This window comes from Lissotriton helveticus, chromosome 11 (genome assembly GCF_964261635.1).
Source record: "Lissotriton helveticus chromosome 11, aLisHel1.1, whole genome shotgun sequence".
NCBI classification, from domain to species: domain Eukaryota; kingdom Metazoa; phylum Chordata; class Amphibia; order Caudata; family Salamandridae; genus Lissotriton; species Lissotriton helveticus.
In genome coordinates this window covers 921,028,006-921,051,151 of record NC_136072.1, presented here as the reverse complement: position 1 = coordinate 921,051,151, position 23,146 = coordinate 921,028,006, and the positions used below count along the sequence as shown (strand labels likewise).

General features: G+C 47.5%; 1 protein-coding gene across 8 annotated transcripts in view; it reads left to right on the top strand.

The window, feature by feature from the left end:
- LOC144792272 (uncharacterized) overlaps positions 1–22,558 on the top strand; it is a 328,885-nt gene extending 306,327 nt beyond the window's left edge. For all 8 annotated transcript variants that reach the window (XR_013602526.1, XM_078667198.1, XM_078667196.1 and 5 more), the window contains one exon: positions 22,394–22,558. Coding sequence is in view for 7 of the 8 variants with exons in the window: in XM_078667198.1 (XP_078523324.1) it covers positions 22,394–22,464 (71 nt within the window). In the remaining variant the exon portion in view is untranslated. The remainder of the gene's footprint in view (positions 1–22,393) is intronic.
- Positions 22,559–23,146: the final 588 nt, after the last annotated feature.

Below are 23,146 nucleotides of genomic sequence, written 5' to 3'. Positions count from 1 at the left end.
TCTTCGATTCACAGTAGGCAAGAGCCATTTTCAATTCCGAGTACTACCTTTTGGTCTCCGGTCCGCACCGAGGATCTTTACAAAGGTACTGGCTCCTGTGGCAGCTTTTCTCAGGAAGCAGTCTTTCGAAGTCTTCCCATATCTGGACGATTGGCTGGTAAAGGCTCCTTCTTTCCAAGAAGCGTCCAGGGCAGTCACGAGCTGCAGTCGACTGTTCGAGCAGCTGGGCCTTCGGCTCAACAAGGAGAAATCGATTTTGCGCCCCTCCAAGACAGCGAAGTTTTTGGGTGCTATCCTGGACACGGATTGCTGCATGGCTTTCCCTTCGGAAGAGCGCCAGACCAAACTGATTCTCTCAGCTCGCCTCCTGCACACAAGGAAGTCTCTGTCAGTCCGTCAATACAAATCGCTTCTCAGGTCAATATCATCCTGCATACCTTTGATACCGCACTGCAGGCTTCGGATGCGTCCACTGCAGGAACAGCTGGACAAACAATGGCATCAGGTGACAGGCTCCTTCGACGACAAGATCGTGATCACACCGGGAATGCGAAAAGCAAGCAGCTGGTGGTTGCTAAAGGAGAATCTTTCAGGAGGTTTGCAATTCCAACTTCCACCATCTCCCATGGTGTTGACAACAGACGCTTCCATGGAGGGGTCGGGAGCGGTCCTCCAAGAACTGAAAGTCAGTGGTCATTGGAGCACAATCCAAGGCAAGTTCCACATCAATCTGCTGGAACTTATGGCCATCCGTCTAGCCTTACAGGCTTTCCTTCCAAGGATCCGCAACCGTTCCGTGCTGGTTCGTACAGACAACACCACGGCCATGCACTACATAAACAAGCAAGCCGGGACGAGATCCTCCACCCTTTCGAAGGAAGCACAGAGACTTTGGAATTGGGTGATCCGACACAATATCACTCTTTCAGCGGAACATCTTGTGGGCACACACAATGCCACAGCGGACGCTTTGAGTCGCCAAAAGACGATCAGCCACGAATGGGAATTGGATCAGACCATTCTGGAGGAACTGTTTTCACGTTGGGGGACCCCAACCATCGATCCGTTTGCGACTCCTCAGAACGCCAAATGCCAGTGCTACGCAAGCGGGGATCACCATCAGAGATCCTTGAGGAATGCGCTTTTGATAGCCTGGTACGGCGCATTTGTTTACGTCTTTCCACCAATTCAGCTGATCCCGAGATTGATCCGCAAGCTCAAGGCAGAGCCGTGCAGAATGATTTTGATTGCACCAGCATGGCCCAGGTAGTTTTGGTACACAGAACAACTTCTTCTCTCTCAGGATCAACCAATTCTCCTGCGGCCTGTTCCATCACTATTAACAATGGCTCACGGGCAGGTTCTGCATCCAGATCTGAAGTCACTCCAATTGACAGCGTGGCTCCTGAGTTCAGAGAGTTCCAGGGTTTGACTCTTCCAGGTGAATGTAGAGACATTTTAGCCCAGGCCCGAGCGCCTAGTACGAATAAAACCTATCGGGCAAAGTGGAAGAGGTTCTGCCTTTGGTGTCAGAGGCAAGGTCTACATCCGTATACTTCTGCACCGCACCAACTCTTGCCTTACATCCTTTCTCTTGCAAAATCTGGATTGGCTCATTCTTCTGTGAAGGTCCATCTGGCGTCCATTTCTAGATTTAGACGATCATCATCAGGTCCTTCCCTTTGGTCTGCGAGGATTGTTAAACAGTTCCTGAAGAGCTTGTTCAGGGTTTTTCCTCCAGTCCGGCCTCCACCACCAGCCTGGCATCTTAATTTGGTCCTGTCACATCTGATGAAGGCTCCGTTTGAGCCTATTCACAGGGCGGATATGAAGTTTGTATCATGGAAACTGGCTCTTCTCTTGGCACTGACATCGGCTAGAAGAGTTAGTGAGCTCCAGGCATTCACAATTGAGGATCCCTTTCTACAATTCAAGAATGATGTTCTCATCCTGCGGACCAATCCTAAATTTATTCCAAAGGTCCCCTCAGAATTTCATCTGAATGAGCCGGTGATCTTAAAGTCCTTCTTCCCGCGGCCCTCCACGCCAGCAGAGAGGGCGTTACATTCTTTGGACATTCATCGATGTCTCAAATTCTACTTGGAGCGGACGAAACTGTTCAGGAAGTCTTCCCAACTTTTTGTTTCATACAGTGCTCCGCGAAAGGGTTATCCAATTTCTAAACCCTGCATTTCCTGCTGGATATCAAGTGCAATCCAGTTTTGCCATCGAGAAGCGGGCAAGCCGCTTCAGCGAGCAGTTCGTGCTCATTCTACGAGGTCAATGGCTTCATCGGTGGCTCTATTCTCTGGTGTGCCAATCAAGGACATATGTAGAGCGGCGACATGGAGCAGTGTCCACACCTTCACTCGCCACTACTGCTTGGATTCTTCTGTGAAAGAGGATGCGGCAGTGGGCCAAGCGGTCTTGAGGAACCTTTTTCAATAAGCCGGTGAGCTTTCCTTTCTATCCCGTCTTCCTGTATTGCATATTTTGTATTACTTGTGGTTGTTCTGCTTTGTGATGCCGATGTGTATCTGTTTTTTCTTATCATGAGTATGTATGACATTTACAGATATACAAATGACAAAATATGCTTTCTCTTTACTGATAGCTATTCTGATACAAAGCATGGGTATCTATGAAAGTTCCAATACTGGGGCAAGAAAACAAGTTACTTACCTGTAACTTTGGTTCCCCAGTATTTGTAACTTTCATAGATTCCCATGCGCCCACCCTCCTCCCCTGGGAAAGCTCAGCCTTATTGTTCAATGATGTTGCTGTTCACAACGGCTACGAAAATCTGAGGCTCTGAGGCTCTCTCAGGAAGGTTCTATGGGGTGAGGCTGCTCTGATTGGCTATTGCAAGAATTTGGTCTCTTTTACAAAAAGAGGTGGATAAGCTACAAAATGAGATGAGGCCTAGGCCTATTTTTTCACTTTGTGCTTACTGCTATGGTATTTTGTATTTACCGAGGCTCCCATTCCGACGACGGGGAATGATACAAAGCATGGGAATCTATGAAAGTTACCAATACTGGGGAACCAAAGTTACAGGTAAGTAACTTGTTTTCTTCTTACATAATCACCCGAAGCGAGTGCAAAATTGCAAACAAGTACAATTAGGCCCATAATATAAGATTTGTAAATGTTATGTAACTTACCTCCATATGAGCAGCATGCTTGCTATTTTGGAAAATAATGTAGAACACACAATAATAATTAGCTACTCACCAAGCCCTGTGACCTCAATTTCTAGCAGGTCCAGCGGGTCCTGTTCTTGGTCCAGGATGTTGGACAGCCGGTGCGTCAGCTGATTTTGGGTGCGCTAGACCCCAGAGTAGCGATACACTGACCGGCACAGCCTCGCCCACTGCTGCCGGCGCTCCCGGAGCCCGTACCCTGACCCAGGCCTGTTGCCTGCTGCCAGAGTGGAGAGGAGGTCGCACTGCACAAAAAAAACAGTGTTGCCACCTCCACCTTGGAAAACAAGTCCCGGGGCTGCACCCCTTCTGGGCACCGCCTTCTGCAAGGAAGGCAGCTCTGCTTTGCCGGCTTTTTTGCACAGGTCTCTGCCATGATGCTGGGGCAGAAAAGAACAATTTGAAAATATAAAAAAAGAAGAAAGGAAGTAAAAAAAATGTAGAAAGCAAGTAATAGAGAAAAACAGTACAAAACTCACTAAAACACACAAAAAGTAGAAAAAAACACAAAATATACACTTAAGATGACCAAGGGAAAGAAAATAAATAAAAAATTACAATACCAAGGTGTCATGTGGTACGTTTGTCACACTTGGAGATAGGTGACTTTTTCTCCTGTGTCATGGCTGAAGATGAGGTGATGATTATCATGACGTGATATGGAAGCAAGTGTGTGCATCAGTTTGTGATTGCAAAATACTTTTGCATTGGTCTCAGAATAAAACGTTTGGAATACTGATAGCTTTATCGTAAGCAAAGTAGGTTGTTGTTGTGAATATTGGTCCAGTGACAAGGGCTAACATTGCAACTTAGAATGACAGTAATCTGCATATAGATTTAAACAATGATACTCTGTATAATGCTTGGATAATATGGAAGGAATACCTCTCAGATTAGGGAGCATTATGTCTATAATAATTGACATGGAGCAAGGTGCAATGTTGAGTCACAGATTTAGTGTCCATGTCAAGATGGCTGCAAAATTTACGAAGGACTAACAGTGCCTGCATTAGTGACTAGAATTGACATATGGGTTGGCTAATAGACATAACTGTACAGGTGTTCATTTTTGTGATATAGTGGTGGCACATATATGTGAATACTAACATATTTAAAGATGGCCTCTAGGATTGTAGTAAGGAGCGATGCACACACCAGGTTATTACTATTACGCTGTCTTAATGATTTCACATGACCCGCGGTAAGGATATAAAATACAGTAGAGACAAAGATGGAACTGCACACAAACACTGCCACGAAGTGATGCAGGGGTGTACTCTCCTTTTGCTACCTAATACACATGGTAAGACTGGAATACGCTGCTTATCAGTTTGAGATGTACTTTGCGAACAGGTGTGCGTGTAGGATCTACTGGACACGCTGAGTAAGGCAATAATATAGCTGCGTATTATGTGAGTTGGATTACAAGGTTTGTTAATTTTAGACATACTTGGCAAACAATGTCCATGTAAGATGTACTGAATACTCTGTGCAGGGCGCTAATTATAGCTGAATGCTATGTGAATTCGGACGTTTGTTTTAGATGTGGGCATTGATAGGTTTCTTGATGTTTTTTCATTTACTGTAAATGACGGGTGTCCATTTAAGACATGAATTGGATATACCGTCAAGGGCACAAAATCAGTGAAGTGCTTTGTGATGTTTTTAATCACTACGAATAGGAGAGACTGTGGCTGGACACATGAACTTAAGTGATGAATGTTTTCACTTAGCTAGTTACAGCTCTTCTACTCTAGACATGGGCATGTTTTGTAAGAATCTGATATCTTTCAGATTGCTATCACAAAAATACCTGATTCTTTTAGTGAATGTTTTAATTACACCGTGGCATGCCTGATCTTTCTACAGATCTGCATAAAAATCTTATTCTGACTTTGGGGTTGCGCATCTGATTCTGGTAGGTTGGTTTTTGCACCCAGTGTACTGATGCTGAGAATAATTATTCTCACATGGGTAATATGAAGTTGGGTTACCATGACGATGGGTTGAATTTGTGATATTTTGGTATATCTTCTTTGTTTGTAGCCCTGAGGGCGTCAGTGATGAATTCTTTATTATTACGAAACACGTGTTGGCTCTGACTACTTCAATACATTTTGCATCTGTCAAGATTGCATAAAGAGAAAAAACTGCATACTTTGGACAACTATGAGATTGGATATTTATTGAACTTTCTGTGCTATGGGGAATGTGTACTAATTAAAATCAACCCCAACCTGGGAGAGTTGGCCATGTCACCCAGTGGCCAGTAGGGCCTCATTGGATACCCATTTATAAAACAGCTAGGGAAGTTTCTGATAAGTTACTTGTCACAGGATGAAGCCCAGCAATCTATGAAAAAGGTGTTCAGAAAACATGTTTTTGGAAGGGCTTTCAAAGTCAGACGGCACTCTTCTGTCCATCCCTATACCCCTGCTTCCAATAATATTACAGCAACCGTCAATTCTAGTATCTAGACTAGAAGAAGTTTGGTAGTTTCTTCCTGAACTGAGCAGAGGGCATGGGGGGAAGGGGAAACCTCTGGCCAGTCAAAGCCCTGAGTGGTATCTCCGGTAAGGAATATCATTTCTTCCCAACCAAGTGGAGGGTTGTGTAGGTTTATTTCTTCGTCTGTGGAGGGAGGTAATGGGGAGGGTGGACATGTGGGTTCTGCCAATTCTTTCTGGTATTGGATAAAGTGCCATGGAACTAGAGTACAGCTCAGAAGACTATACCCACTCTTTCTTTCAGCAGCAGACAGCCTTCTAATTAACTAGGATAAAAATTCTGCTGTGGAAAAAGGGGCTTTTGTGCCTTCATTTTTACACCTGCTGGTGTTTTTGGGCAACCTTTTCTTAGTCAAAAAGGAGAAAGACCTACACCCTAAGATAAACCTAAAAGAGTTAAATCAGTGGTTATTTTATCACCATTTCAAGATGGATGGAGGGTTTCCATTTCCTACTGGCGGGTCACCAATTGGTGAGATTGGACCTGGATCACAGACTGTTCAACATTTTATGTTCCTGCAGTTCATGTGGAATGGCCTTGTGTCAGAGTTCAAGGCAGGTTTGGACTCCCCTGCGGCCTGTAGTGCTTCACCAAGTTAGTGAGTCCCGTTGGAGAGTTGTTGCAGTCGAGGAACATTCCTCTGATAATTTACTTAGGTCAATCATGCCATTTGTATAGCGCACTACTCACCCGGGAGGGTCTCAAGGCGCTTGGGGGGAGGGGTATGCTACTGCTCGAACAGCCAGGTCTTGAGTTGTTTCCTGAAGGCGAGATGGTCCTGGGTCAGCCAAAGGTGGATGGGGAGGGAGTTCCAAGTCTTGGCAGCCAGGTAAGAGAAGGATCTTCCTCCGGCCGTGGCTCTTCGGATGCGTGGTACGGCTGCGAGGGCGAGGCTGGTGGACCGTAGCTGGCGGGTGGGCGTGTAGAAGGTCAGGCTGTCGTTGAGGTACTTGGGGCCCAGGTCATGGAGAGACTTGTGTGCGTGGGTGAGGAGCCGGAACGTGATCCTCTTGTCGACGGGGAGCCAGTGCAGGTTCCTCAGGTGGCTGGAGATGAGGCTGCGTCGGGGGACATCCAGGATGAGTTGGGCGGAGGCGTTCTGGATGCGCTTGAGTCTTTTCTGTAGCTTGGCTGTGGTTCCGGCGTAGAGGGCGTTTCCGTAGTCCAGTCGGCTGGTGACGAGTGCCTGGGTGACAGTCTTCCTGGTCTCGGTCGGGATCCAGCGGAAGATCTTGCGAAGCATACGCAGGGTGTTGAAGCACGATGAGGAGACGGCGTTGACTTGTTTGGTCATCGAGAGGGAGGGGTCCAGGATGAAGCCCAGGTTGCGTGCGTGGTCGGTTGGCTTGGGTGCGGTGCCCAGGGCTGGGGGCCACCAGGAGTCGTCCCAGGCGGAGGGCGAAGATCCCAGGATGAGGACTTCCGTCTTGTCCGAGTTCAGTTTCAGGCGGCTGTCCTTCATCCACTCGGCGACGTCTTTCATCCCTTCGTGTAGGCAGGTTCTGGCGGTGTCGGGGTCTCTGGTGAGGGAGAGGATCAGCTGGGTGTCGTCGGCATAAGAGATGATGTTGAGGTTGTGCTGGCGTGCGATGGCTGCGAGAGGTTTCATGTAGATGTTGAAGAGGGTGGGGCTGAGTGAAGATCCTTGCGGGACGCCGCAGATGACTTCGGTGGCCTCGGAGCGAAACGGGGGGAGGCGGACTCTTTGTGTTCTTCCGGCGAGGAACGAGATGATCCACTCCAGTGCCTTCTCTTCGATACCGATGTTGCTGAGGCGCTGGACTAGGGTGCGGTGGCAGACCGTGTCGAACGCAGCGGAGAGGTCCAGGAGGATGAGGGCCACTGTTTCCCCCTTGTCGAGCAGGGTCCGGATGTCGTCGGTGGCTGCGATGAGGGCGGTCTCGGTGCTGTGGTTGGCTCTGAAGCCGGACTGCGAGGGGTCGAGGGGTCCGTTCGTCTCGAGGAAGGCGGTCAGCTGTCTGTTGACGATCTTCTCGATGACTTTAGCAGGAAAAGGGAGGAGCGAGATGGGGCGGAAGTTTTTGAGATCGGTGGGGTCCGCTGTAGGTTTCTTCAGGAGGGCGCTGATCTCGGCGTGCTTCCAGCTCTCCGGCAAGGTGGCGGTGTTGAAGGAGGTGTTGATGATGTTCCGGAGTTGGGGTGCGATGGTGGAGTCGGCCTTGTTGAAGACATGGTGTGGGCAGGGGTCGGTCGGTGATCCGGAGTGGATGGTGTTTATCGTGCGGGCTGTGTCTTCGGTGGTCACCGTGGTCCAGGTGCGAAGGGTGGCGGTGGGGGGCGTTGGTTCGACGGTTGGGTGCGTGGGTGGGGCGCCGAAGCTGTTGTGGATGTCGGCGATCTTGCGGTGGAAGAACGAGGCGAGGGAGTCGCAGAGGTCTTGTGACGGAGTGATGTCGTTGGTGCCGGTGCTGGGGTTGGTGAACTCCTTGACGATAGTGAAGAGCTCTTTGCTGTCGTGGGCGTTGTTGTCCAGTCGTTCCTTCAGGGATTTCTTCTTGGTGGTGCGGATGAGCTGGTGGTGCTTGCGGGTAGCGTGTTTGAGGGCGGTCATGTTGTCGGTGGTCCGGTCGAGGAGCCAGGCTTTCTCGAGGGTGCGGCAGGTCTTCTTGGAGTCCTTGAGGTCGTTGGTGAACCAGGATGCCTTCTTGCTTCTGGGTCTGCTGGGAGGGTTCTTTAGTGGCGCGAGGTCGTCGGCGCAGGCGGTCAGCCACTGTGTGAAGTTGCGGGCTGCTTCGTTGGGGTCCGTTGTGTTGGCGGGTGGGCTCTGGCTGAGGGAGGTGGTGAGCTGATCTGCGGTGATCTTGCTCCAATTCCTGTGAGGTACCTGTTGCGGGTGGTGGTGGGTCGTGGATCTTTTGAAGCTGAAGTGGACGCAGCTGTGGTCGGTCCAGTGGAGTCCGGTGGCGTGGCTGAAGGTGATGTACTTGCTGGAAGAGAAGACGGGATCAAGCGTGTGGCCGGCGTAGTGGGTGGGGGTGTTGACCAGTTGCTTGAGTCCGAGGTTGGCGAGGTTTTTCAGCAGGGCGGTGGTGTTGCGGTCCTTGTTGTTCTCCAGGTGGAAGTTGAGGTCCCCGAGGAGGATGTAGTCGGTGGAGGGGAGGGCGTGCGGGCTGATGAAGTCTGTGATGTCTTCGCTGAATTGTGTGCGTGGTCCCGGGGGTCTGTAGACGAGGGTGCCTCTGAGGGTCGTCTTAGGGTCGGTGTGAATCTGGAAGTGGAGATGTTCGGCTGCGGCGAAGGAGTCGTTGGCGTTGGTCGTGATGCGGATGGTGTTCCTGTGGACGATGGCGATGCCACCTCCGGTCTGGTTGATGCGGTCCCTCCTGATGATCTTGTACCCGTCCGGGATGGCGATGGCGGGTGCAGAGGAGGCGTTCATCCAGGTTTCCGTGAGGAAGGCGACGTCCGGTGATGTAGCGTCGAGGAGGTTCCAGAGTTCCAGGGCGTGTCTGTGAACGGAGCGGGTGTTGATCAGGATGCACTTGAGGTGGTTGCTGCTGGTGTTTGTCTTGGCGGGTGCAGGGCAGGTTCGGAGGCAGGTAAACTTGCAGGTGCAGCAGGTGAAGGGTCCGTGGGTGCGTCTCGGGGTGGCTCGGCAGCAGGCGTGGGTCCGGCCGGCATTGAGTGCGTTGAGAGTGGCGGCGGCGTAGGTCAGTCGGGTCGTCTTGCCTCGGCGGGGAGGGCCAGGGGTCCTGGCGCTGGGCGCGGTCCAGGCGCGGACGGGCGCAGACGGGCTTACCTTTGGCGCACCTTCGGCGCTCAATCGGCGCTCCCGCTGCGTGCGTCCGCTGCGCGGTCGCTCTGGGGGCGTCATAAGTAAGGAGCCGGGAGGGAGGAGCAGCTGGGTGGCGGGAGCGGGGCGGCGAATGGAATCACAGGGGGGGGGCGGGGCCGCAGGGAGGCAGCGGCGGGAAATTCCAAGAAGCAGCAGGCAGCGGGAAATTCCCAGGAGCAGCGGGAAATTCCCAGGAGCAGCGGGAAATTCCCAGGAGCAGCGGGCAGCGAGCGAAGGAATCTGCAGGCAGGAGGCGGCAAAGGCAGGCAGGAGCGGCAGCAGTGAGTTAGGCGACCAAGCCCTGTGGAGGGCTGAGCGGTCACACCCAGGTGATATTCTCTTGCTGAATTCTTCTCCGGAAGCTATCTATGACCCATTTCACTATTGTAGGCACTGGGCTTCATTATCCACAAACGCGAATCAGAATTTACTCCCTCGCAATTAATGTGCTTTCTGATAGAGACTTCCAATCGCCGATTCAGCACCTTTTGAATATTTTAAGGTGTCAGACTTGATCCAGAAACTTGTACCAGCGATACCTATGCACGCTGATTGGTGGCACCATAAGGCTCACACTCCTCATCAGAGTTGCCTGTGGTGCCTGAAGCAACTGCGCGCCTATGAACTTGAAGGCTAAACACATCTGTAAGACAAAGCTCTGTTGTCAAGCACCAAAAGAGTCCTTAACTAGAGTAGTCCAAGTTTAATGGCCAGTTCTGTTTTTAGTCCAGAAGTCGCAAGAGTCGTTCCCAAGGTTGATGGTCATCACACTCCAAGTAATGGGGTAAGTCAAACAGTAAACATAAAATGTCCAAGCGAGATTTTGCCCCTTAGCACCATTCACATTCTCCTGAGAAGGTACGAGAACGTCGCCATGCCTCTCAGTCTCGGTGCCCATCCATAACTAGTCCAGGGACAGACAGAGGTTCCAGGGCTGTCTGTGACACCAAGGCAATTCGAAGAGTTCTGCCAGTCCATGTTCCGACTCTTCAGAACTTACAGGCTCCTCTGGTGCGCCATAAGGCGCCAAGATATCCTCTATCTGGGATTCATCTGACGGGCACAGCCTCGGCAGTTGGACCCTCTGACACCACCACTAAACCTCAATGGATTCCGAACTAACTCCCTCTCCAGTGCCCATTGTGCTCTCTGACTCAGAGGCGGTGCTGCTACGACCCCGACCAAGGCCACATTCATTTTTGGCCAAAATGCAACCTCCTCAGCTTGATTTACTGCATCTACAAGGATGAACATGTACGTTGTATTCCTTATGTGGTGCAGATTTGGATAACGATTATTATGCATGAGATTACATAGTGCAACCATACCAGTAAAAAAATTGGCATGATGACCTTCAAGGCACCAGTGGTCTTGATACTTCTCCTTAGTCGGGAAGCCTAGGTCCTGCCAGCGAGAAGAGTGCGTCTTACGCAATGGTCATGCTTAGGGCAGCCGAAGTTCTTGACCTCCAGCTTCCTATCTTTGAGGTCTTGGTGGAAGTGCTTCAGCTGGAGCAAACATCTACTGATCCCCCTCCTCCTATTAGGTGAGGCACTTACAGATACTCCGTAATGTGCCTAGGCCAAACTTTGCTCTAGCCCCCATCATCAATTACAAAATTGCAAGACACCACCTCCCTGCCTGGGCGACCCTACATTTTTGTCACAGCTCCCCTCGCCTGATAGATTGGTGATTCAGGTGTTTACAATTCGGACAAAACTGAATGCCTTTCTGAGTAGCTGTCTACTTCCCCTGACAGGGAGTCCAAATGAGTGGAGACCTTTGGGAACAGTGTATTTTCATACACCAGCTTAGCCCTCGGGTCAGTGAATGCCTGCTTCCTGCTCGGCGGCTATTTCCGCACTCTTTGGGATCCAGTGGCTGACGTCCTCCTAGATGTCTCGAAAGATGTCCACCTGCCTTCACCCAAGTCATACAGGATGGCTGTGATGTGTCCAAGTTCACAATTTGTTGTAACTTGGACACCACCAGCTCCATCAAGCGAGCCATTGGTACTAGCGTCGCCATTCACAGCCATATCTGGCTGCAATCAACTGTTTTTTTCAGGCAATGTCCAGTCGTCCCTCATGGACATGCCCTTAAACTGGACTTGACTGTATGGGGACAAGGAAGATTCTGATTTGGAGCGGTTCAAAGAGAGCAGGACAACAGTACGCTCCTTGAGCTTATCTGCCTGCCTCACCAGCCGCATCAGCCCTACTGTTCCTTACGTGGCTTCTGCAGAGGAACCCTATGCCAGCAGCCATTTTGGTCTCATATGGGTACCTAACAGTTTTGCTGCTAAGGCCCTGGACCCTCTGCCCCCATAGCCAAGGTCAGTGAGCTACTCAGTGTGCCGTTCCCCCACTCCAGCAGCCCACCTTCCAAACTTCGATACCATGCCCTTCATGGAGCACAGCCACCCAGTTGGAGGCAGGAGCCAAAGATTCTTGGCGGGGTTTGCAGACAATATCATTGGACAGTTTTGGGGGCGTGGCCAGGCAGATGACTGCCTAGATGTGTTTCCCCAGAGCTCCTTCCAACCGGCTTAATGATCCTGCATAATCCTGTACCATAAGCAGTTGTCACGACAGCATAGAGACGCGTGTTCCCCTGGTTGGCCCCCACTCCCAAAACTGGCAGCAAAAACGGCGGTGGAGGTAGCCGATGGGTGAGGCCCGCTGTCCCGTGGCCTGTGTTGAGAAGCTGCTGGTCTGCTGGAAGGCTTGCAGCCTGTCGACTGGTGAGCTTTGGTTGGTTCAGGCCGCTCCGAGCACCGGTGCCCTAGGACACAGGAGATCCAGAGGGGACGCTGGTGCCTGGAGTTTTATGACAGCTGGGTGTGACATTCGGCAGGGCCCCGCGTGATCTCTGCGGGCCATCGCATGTGCCTTTTGCGGACTGCACACCAGTGTGCCGGAGGACCTGCTTTACAGACATATGCTGAAGGGGTGCAGACCACTGAGAGGAGGCCATACTGGGCTAGGTCCGCCCCCGGGCCTTGAGGCTGTGCTGCTGGTTGTATGGACTGTGAGGTTGGCCCCAAAGATGAGGTGAGCCGAGGTTGGGGGGGCGGCTTCCGGGCCTGGCGCTGGGCAGCCTTGCGAGTGCACTGGTCAGCTGCGTTCTGCCTTCTTGGGCCCTGGATGGTCTCTGGAGCTCCCGCGCACCTTGGGAGATGAAGGAGGCGGCGGCCCTGTTGACTGGGCTCGTCTAGCCTGGGCGCTGCCTGGAGTGAGGGTGGTGGTTGTAGGCTGGTGCGAGGGGTCTCGGGTCATAATCGAGGCCCCCACGCACACATATAAAAATTGGCATAAGGGCCTGACAGTGGGTCCTTGGCATTGGCCCATTTGCATGTTGCGCACCTCTGGCAAAGAGGTGATCATCGTGCCCAAGTGAATGGGAGATTTGACCTAGTTAAAACAGGGCACTGCTAGCTGATGCGGGGGCAGAGTTGGCTTGGGGACCCACCCCCTGTGGTGGAGATTTATGGTGCTATCCTGGTTTGGACTGGGGGCCTAACAGTTGGGCTCAGACATGGGTCCAGTTACATTTTATAAACCCCTGACGCAGAGTTGATTTGGTGGCGATGGCTGGTGCTAGGGTGGTTATCCCCTAGATACCCAACGGTTGATAATTGGTTGAGAGACATGGCTGAATGTGTGAATGCTGAGGGTTGTCACATGAAAAAGACGTGCAGGGGTGAAAAGCTGGAGGACAACATGAGGTCTTGGGTGACAATGCTTACAGAATTATTGACACAGTCAAATGAGTTACACCCAAAGACTAGGGGGGGGGTAAAAACCTGATACAGATGATTGTTTTATGGCAGGAAATGCAAGACCTTTTGCCCAAAGGGGCTATCAAAAGTGTGCCTGCACAAAGATGTAGGTTGCTGCTGTTATTCCCGCTACTTTCTGGTGTCAAAGAAGGACTAAGGCCGTCGTCCTATTTTAGAATGGTGTCCTCTCAATGCCTTCTCCTGGGAGGAAAATACAAGATGCTCACTCTGGCCCAAGTCTTGTCTGCTTTCAGTTCTGCGTGTGGCGTTGTACATGCAGCACGCCTATTTCCAAATAACCATCCTCCATCAATGCTATCTGTGGTTTGTGGTGGGAAAGAGCATTTTCAATTCGCTGTGCTCCCCTTTCGTCTCACCAGTGCTTCTTGGGTGTTCGAGAAGGTGATGGCGGTGGTCACAGCACACCTTTGGAGATCGGATGTCTCTGTCTTCCCCAACGTTGGCGACTGGCTGTTGAAGGCGAGCTCACCTCAGTCAATCATCAAACTCCTCTGTACTACAGCAAACTTCCTGTCATCTTTGCGGTTCACGATCAATGTGCCAAAGTCACACCTGGCTCCTTCTCAGACACTCCCCTTCATTTGAGCCATTCTGGACATGTTTCTGTTTCATGCCTTTCCCCCCAGAAATAGTTCAGGACATTAATGCTACAATCATAGTCTTTCACCCTCTATCCAGGGTCTCAATGAGATTGACTTTGAGGCTCCTAGGACTGATGACTTCCTGCATCCTGTTGGCACATGTGAGATCTGAAGTCTCAGTGGGCTCAACTTGAAGGGGACATCTCTGACCATGTCCAGATTTCAGAGGGAAGATCTGCAGTGTTGACTATTGGACTGCAAATGGGTCAGCTGCAGAGCCCTCCCATTACCAAACCCAGAGCTGACAGTGATGACTGATGCCTCTCTTCTGGCTTGGGGTGGCCACAAGGGAGAGGTGGAAATCTGAGTCTCTGGCCTTCAGTGGAGGCCCAGGTCCATATAATACCCTAGAGCTCCGGGCCATCCTCTAGGCATTGAAATCCTTCCTTCTGTCCATTAAGGGAAGGCTAGTACAGGTGCTCATGGACAACACCACCACTGTGTGTTACTCCAACAAATCTTTAAATACCATGATGGATGAACTCAGGTGACGATGCCTAGTGGAACACAAGTGGCACTTATACCCTGAGGTGGCGCTGGGTCTCTTCCAGGAATGGGGAGAACCTTGTCTTGATCTATACGACATAGCCAAGAACACGAAATGACAGCATTCTGCACGTTGAAATTTCCAAGGTGTCTCTTGCTAGGAGATGCGCGGCAACAGCGGGCACAAAGGCAGGGAGACACAGAGGTACCTCTGTATGCCTTCCAACCGACCTCTTTTCCCCCAAGTTTCGAGGAAGGCCAAGGCCGATGGGCCCATGTCATCTTAGCAGCCACACACTGGGCACACGATTATACAATACAGAGCTCCTTGGCTTGAGCATCTGTCCTTCTATCAGGCTGCCTCTCCTGGAGGACCGGCTGTCGCAGCCACAGGCCAGGGTTTGCACCAGGCTTTTGCAATCTCCAACTTCATGAATAGAGATAGAACAGTGACAGCTGATCACCTCTGCTTGTTTTGTCTCTTGCCTTGCAAGGCTTTGTTTTGGGACAGTTAAAGGATACTTTTCGGCTCTTTCTGAATTTTTTACAGTTGCCGTGCCAACCCTCTTTGTTTACTTCACCGGTTGTAGTGCGCTTTGTGAAAGGCCTGCACTTTTTTCTTCCAATTCATTTTCTCATGCCATGGTAGGACCTTAACTTGGTCCTCACATATTTGATGTGCACTCCCTTTGAGCCACTTAACAGCTGTCTTTGCAGCTCCTCACCCTTAAGATGATGTTGCTCATCACCATCTTTTTGAGGCGGCGAGTGAGTGAACTTCAAGCTCTGTGTTTTCCCACCATCTTCTGCGGACGCAAGCATCCTTTTTTGCAAAAAGTTGTTTCGCTGTCCTACATCGACCAAATCAGCACCCTACTGGCGTACTGTGCTCCACCTCACCCCTATTAGGAGGAGAGGTTTTGTTGCCTGGATTCCAAACTAGTGCTTAGGTTTTACATCGATCCTACCGAAGAACACTAGGTGGATGATCAGCTCATTGTGGGGTTCGCTGGCATAAAAAAGGCACAGCTGTGCCTAAATAGACCTCCTCCCACTGGATCATGCTCTGCATTAAGATCGGTTATGCAGTGGCCAAGAAGCAGTCTCCAGAAAGGCTGCAATCTCATTCCACTGGGGCCAAGGCACATGGAGTTCCTATCCTGGACATCTGGCAGGCAGGTACGTAGGTATCACTAGATAGGTTCAGAAAGTGCTACTGTCTGGACAGCTAGGTTCTCAGAGAGGGACATTTTACCCTCTCAGTCCTAGTGGACTATTTTGTTTGCACCACATAGCCTCTAAAGCCTTCATGGTAGGAGGATTTCTGGAAGACATTTTGAAGGTGGCTGACTGGTTGTTGGGTTCGACCTTCAAACAATTCTACTTTAAGCCTGTGATGGGAATGGTTTCATTAGTAGTGAGTATGCTTTAAACAATAATAATCTGTGCCTCTGGTCCTGACATAGAATGGAATATTTCCTAGCTATTGTGAATTGAGATAACAATTATATTAAGGACACAGAGGTGGGAATTATCCAGGGGGGACAAGGTCTTCATTCCCACCTTTGTACTGTATTTGTTGATTTGTTTGGCACACGTATAACATCCAGCTTGCTAATTTGATGTTGGAAATTTGAATGCTTTTATAGACATGTTTGATATACATGTTAATCTTAGATTACATTGTCTCAGACCTTAAATGGGGTGAATGTTTTATGCAGTTCTTTATTGCCTAGGTGCTGAACAGAAATAGGGGCCGAACAGAAACAAGACTACCAGTGGGCTTTTGAAAGAGGAATGCTGTTCCTTGGGGGTGTTCTTATGAGGTTCCAGAGCCATTTAAAAGGTTAACCTTTGACTTGATGCTTGGGCTCATGGGAGTTGTAGTCCTTCGCTCGGTTGCTATTTTAATACCGTTTGTTGGGCTGCTGAGCTAAATAAATAGAAGAGAGTTGTTCATAGTCCTTTCCCCTTTGTCCTTAATAGAATTTATACTGTCCTTCATGATAGGTAGAAAAGTTTACATTATATATTGTTGAAGATAGATGTTGAGGTCGTCTGTGAGTCCCATGTAATCTTACCAATACTGTTTCTCCCTGTTGCAGATTGGATACTCAAGCTCTTTGTAGCTTGTTGGCACACAATTTCATTGTTTTTCTTTTTGTGTAGTGTGTCAAGTCTTTCCTTCATATTACAGATGAGGAGTTCGGTTGGTGACCCACCAATGGGGTTGTGTGTACATGTAATCTCACAAAGTCTGACAGAGAATTTTAGATATCGATGAGCAAGCGGTCTTGTCTATCTGCAGTTTTCATGAGAGTATTAATGAACCTCTTAACAGTATCATTGGTCTGTATAGCAGTGTCTTTTATATATAGTTCTGGAATTCCTTCCTGTTGAACATTGGCCCACTGTTGGACTTGACTTGCCAATGTATGTCAGTTGTGGCAAATACTTTGAGTGCAGGAATGACAACATCCATTGAGGTGCTGGGTACAGACCGCACCTTAGAAGAACTCTTCCATTACTACCAGGAGATGCTGTACTGTAGTATTGGGCCCAAATAAGTCACTCAGCAGGGACATTTGAAGCAGTTGGGGAGCTTGATGCTGAGGGCTTGGCAAACATATAGCTCCCCAATGAATGACTTTCTCAATATGGGCTTCTCCTGCTCCTTATAGATGTCCTTATTCCAACACTATACCATCTCTTTGTCCTTCTCTATCCACTGTTTGGCTGATGACTTTTCCTGCCCTTCTGTTGTGCATCCACACAGTTATGCTTCCACATCCTTGCGTACAAACCGCGATATGCGAGGACACATTGTTGCTTTGTTTAGCCGATTCCAGACTGACGCTATCTCTGCACGCACATGGAGTGCATTGAGTGCCCCGTGTCCCTGGATTAGCTGTTGCTTCTGTTATAATTTCGGCTCAGTTAACCCTTTCTTCTTTCATATACCTGTCTCACCCATGCCTTTATTACTGGACAATTACTGGTTACTTATCAAATATGGACTGCATCTCTAGCCCTACACCTCTTTTAGTTCGGTGTCTGAGGCTTCAAACTGGCTGTCATAGTGTTTCAACTGAGCACACGTTGAATGCCTTCCTGTATTCCACTGGCACCTAGGGCATCCATAGGTCCCCCACATCATTTTGACTAATTTCATACCACAACTTGTGCCTCTGACTTGTGTTAACTGAACTTCTACCAGCTCCAACTCTTTATCCTTGATACATCTCCTCCTACGAAGCTGTAAGTAACCCTCTGCACATTAATTACCTACATGTACGCTACCTATGTTGACTCAGTGGTGCTAATCAATTTTATCCTCCCCTACATACACTCTGAATGAACCTTCTTGCATGTGCCCACTCTTATATTCACTCTATTCTTCTTACCTCTGCGATTTATTCTTTCTATCTTTCTCTTTCTCTTTCTAGGTTTTAAACCATCTGATTGAACTGTAGGTGTTAATTACCAACATGACCTTTTTTCAATCATTTAATTCAAATGACGTACTTTTAGAATTTATTTTTCGACTACTGTTTTCTGCTTACCCATTTGGTGACATTGACCACTACCTGTGCTCAGCAAAATTCTTTTTGGTCCTGTTGATGATTTGTTTATCTACTTAAGGTTGAAACATGTTCGACAGCCATGCAGACTAAAGAAAAATGTGTAAAACCTCGCTGTAGAACAGCATTTATATTTTTATAAACGTTATCCTTTGAGTGCTCGACATATTGAACTGTATTGAATTCGTCTATTGTAATTGTTCTTCTCATGTGTGATCACTTTTTTCATTAGCACTTTGTATCCACTTTGTTCACTGAGCACGTTTGACTCGTTGATTCTCTTTGAATTCTCAGCAATTGATCGGAATGTGTCCTCCATTTAATTTATGTATAAGCAGATCTTGTCAAATTATGGTACATGGTCATGTTTCTTTCCTTCTTGGATATATTATGTTTCTGCACAGTCATTGTTTTACAGATACACTTCCAGTATCTGACAATTTTCATAATTGTTTTGAAACTGAAACCGTTTTGAACGTTGTTGATAATAACTTTTAATACTACTGCCTAATTTGATCTAGGGGTTGTTCCTGCTTTTTGTGATGTTTGCAGAGCGCGAGGCATAAGCATAACTAAGCAAGGTCCTTTCAGTTTCAGTCCAGTTTGGTGTGCTGTCAGTTCTCTGTGGACATATATGAAAGCTCTGACAAACAACTGTTCTTCTACACCTTGTACAACTTGTATGTGCATTCTAAGTCTCTCCATATGTGAATTTCTAGAAGACTTGAAAGCGCTTTCTAGAGCTGGATCATCTCCTGACTCTTTTGCAGTTACCTCTTTCTTAAAAACATATGGGAAGGCTTGCCTAGTGATATATTGGAGGTGCCCCTCGGTAACAGATATGTTTTCACATATCCTTTCCAGGGCAATGAATGATACTAAACTTGTAGTCTTGGAGGCAAAGATCTCAGCTCTTGATCCATTGGGCATCTTGGCTTTTGGATTGCCAAAAAAATGCTCAAGTGCATATTGGATGGCCAAGGTTTTTTGTTCCGCCTGCAATTAAGCCTGTTTTAGGCTTCTGAGACTATGGCTTGCATACTCCACAATGCAGCGTGAGGCTTCCCGGTCAGTATTCCTCTGGGTTGGTATTGTCTAGACCCACTAGACTTTCACCCACTACCTTCTTTTGGTGGAGGTCAACTTCAAAGTCTGTCAGAACTACTGAATTTGAAAGTTTGGCACAAATCCCCTAGAAAGCTTCTTGGCAGTCACTGAACAGCTTGAACAGAGTTCTTTTCTTCATCAAACTTCTCAGTGGGGCAGTAACTGCAAAATGGATCATTTTCAATAGCTGTATAGACACAGGAAGGAACAAAGGGAAGACATATTTTGAGGCGCTGTAAAAGACATAAGTGGTATGATCTTTTCTGAATCTGGGCACGTGTTGTCACATGAGAAGATGTATCCATAGATTTTGAGAGAGGTGTTGCCAAGGTAACACTTTTCTGACGTAAAGCCCCTAAGGTCCGATTCCTTGTTATGTAGCTCCTGACTCCATCTTGGCTAATGGAGGTCATCATTTTCTCACTCTTAAACAATGGAAGTCACCATCTTTCCCGATTTATGCAGAATCATTGTCATGCCTACCATTTGACGCAGATGTCGTCTGATCTTCTCTTTTTTAAGAAATGTGAAAGCGTCAAGTCATTCGATTGATGACATAGATGCAACACTTAATTTGACATTCGTCTGGGTCAAACGTCTACTTTTCACCATGTCATGGTTAACTTAGGAACACATACATACAGACATATAGCTAAAATAATGTCTGAATTGACGTCCTTTTACCTTATGTGTTCATAAGGAAACATCTGGGACGCACACCTTGATGCACATAAGATATGTCAGACATTCCTAAACTTACATGAGAAATTCCAATTTCTGATAAGATTTAATATATTAGGACTACACTTTTACCCCATGTCAAGGAATCGGCCTTTCCTCTCCTGATTACAACTCAGGAAATGAGGCCCGCTCTGTCCGTCGGTACCTCAATTGGCGCGAATCAGATTCCGATTGAAGTACCGACGGACAGAGCGGGCCTCATTTCCTGAGTTGTAACCAGGGAAGGCGAGGCTGTTTCCTTGTGCATTCTAGGTGTCATCATTGCACCATACTTGACAAGAGAACTTACATCGGTTGGTAGGTTGTAACTGATCCAACCTGCTGAGTTGTTGCTTTTATATATTCTTTCACTCTTGATACACAGTAGCATATTCACACTTAGGTCCTGAGGAAGGCCAAGATTACATTTAATCTAGAAGGCTGAAACATGTAGACCTTGTTTTGGACTGACGCAGTTATTTTTTCAAACTGCTTTTGCACTGTTTTTAATTTGGTGATCAATAGATGCGGTATAAAGTTGTTTTCTATTGCTGACCAATTTTAGCTGCACATTACCGTTCATATAATTTTCGCAATGCGCCATCACTCTCAGAATCTTTAGTCCTTCACATCTGTTGGATTGTAGCAAATCCTTGAGACGTTGCTTTTCAAAACATCTATGGGCTCCTCCCTCATAGAGAGGGGGTAGTAGCCCTTGTTTGCACTAGTTGCTATCATGGGAAGATCCCTGAAGATAAAGCATGTCACCACGGTGAGTGATGGGACTCTGTCCTTTTAAAAGGATTTCCATAGACAAAATGGTTTGTCTCTTTTTCTTTCTTTTCCTTTTTTCTTGGTCCATTGTGTTGTGCCAGTAGTACCGAGCCTGATCTTCGAGCTCGAACAGACCCATGGACATCTTGTTTGTTACTCTATTGTGCTTGGGGAATATGTCCATGCAGTGGTCTTAAAACGTTCCCTTTAACCCTCCACTCTCTGGGTTGTTGTTATTATGGCTATAGCAGACTGACAAGACTAGACCTTGGCAAAGTCCTTCATGTATTAGTCAAACTTTTTCTTTAATAACTTGCCCTAATTCTATTTCTGGTAGATCACTTTAAGCTCTTATTGTCTCATTTTCCTTAATGATTAAATTTGAAGCAGAAGTCTTTCTATTTGCAGAAAGAGCTATACAAAGGAAAGTCTCATTGCCATGTGGTCCAATAAACTACAAAGCTGCTACACACTGAATTGTCTTTTGGCTCACTCAAAGCGTCCTCACTTGTGGGGTTACTGATTCACATCAGATTGAAATGCCCTTTCATATATCTCTTTGTGATAGTATATTCAATCCCTGCTTGCTAACCTGAGCAAACTGGGTAATCCTACACAATTATTTTTCTTCCCTGTGCCCTCTTGACTGTGATCATCATATTTTTAATCACCTTCAAATAATTCAATTGAGGGTGCACACTGTACACAAAACTCTCTACTATATGGTTTAAGAGATTAGAACTCCATCAATACCAATAAAGGATTTTAAAGGCGGCACTAGAAAACGGGCTTACCCATGGGCCATTGACAAAATGTTCAGGCCAGAAAGCATCTGGGGATGCTATGGTCTATCATTTTCTGACTCGATATATTGTTCACTGTTTGAATCATTCTTGGGTCCTGTCTCCAGAACAGCTCCTGTGCTCCCGAACGTCTCCCGTCTTTGCCACCTTGTGCCCATGCTTTCCGGACTCCTTATATTACATTCATTTGTATTTTGTCTGTTTTTCAAGGTAATTTCATAAACTAGGACAAGTATGGGGTTTTCTACAAATCGGCCACTAAGCCGCTTCTCTTCTGAATCCTGACACATAAAAAGCACTCTACCATTCCTCTGGGTGTCCTCTTCAAATTAAAAAATGTTATAATAAATGAGTAAATTATTTCCATAAAGGAACAGGCGTAGAGGTTGAAAAATAGGGGAGATTTGGCCAATCAAAATAGGCCCGGGGGTGAGACTTGGGAGAAAATTGTGGCAGAGCAACAGATTGTGACCAACTGGACATGATGGTTTAGCAACACGCCTTTAATCCCGACCTCCGACACGTGGATTAGCTTGGCTTTGTTGCCAAATGTATTGAAGGCCGCAGAAATACAGACATTTTAGGGCTTCAAACACTGGGGAAAAGAAATAAATTATTCCCTCTCGCCTGCTCCTCCACAAATTCTGAGACTTCTAAGAGGGAAGCCCTGTTTTAAAAACAATAGAGTCTACTGTAATCTTTGGCTCATGTTGTTGGACGGGTGTTACTATCTTTTAGAGATGCGTGGGAACGGTTCGAGATCTCAGTGAATGAGGGGCAGCTGCCCAAAGTGATATACTGAAAGACAGGGCCCTCGTGTGGTCGACCTTAACGTTCATAGAAACAGTCTTATGCGATACTTAAATTCTTTTGAGGGAAGACAGTACATTGTACAGAGAGGTTGAGCGCAGTGATGTGATGAAATCATTCTACTACTCCAAAAATAACACGTTTTATTATTTTTGTTTACAGAACAAGCCCCTGAAGAAGGGCCTATGGGGCCTGAAATGCATTGGACAGCTCTACATGAAAAAATCTTTTGATTGTGATGTAAATGTAATTTGTATATAACAAAAAAAGTAAAACATTGTTGTGATAGTAACACAATAAAAAACAAAATAATTGTTTTATTGACAAAGAAAATATATTGTGGATTTTTAATATTGAATATAGTATGGAATCATGATACATGTATTAATTGTGACTTTAACCAGATAAAGGTTAGGTAACAGTGCGCAGAAGCCAGGTGGAAACACTTGAAAATAAAATAGTTTAGTCGCTAGGCACAGTGTGCATGCTTCAGCAGCACGCCTAGAGGAATAATTTAATTAGATCGAATTAGAACTAAAAAGAGTGCTCAGTTTCCATTATCAATAGAAATAGATCTCAGCCACTCCGTGCAGATTCCACAGCAGCAGTCTTCCTCACCAATCAACAGACCTTCCACCTCGTCATCAGTGACCACTGGCTGTTTGTAAATGGGAAGATTTGTGACTTTTAGAAGAATGATTCTGTCTCTTGACCTGTTGTCTTTATTGGTTTTCATTTGCCTGTAAAGCCACGCTGATGGATAAAGCATACACGTACAGGAGCGCTGGCATCCGTAATGTACAGCACCCACCGATCTGAGTCATCCTGTTGAAATGGCAATTCAACGGGATGTCTGAGACAATCGGTTGACATAGGAGACATCGGCTTGGGGCGAGCAATCCGGTGTACACAAAG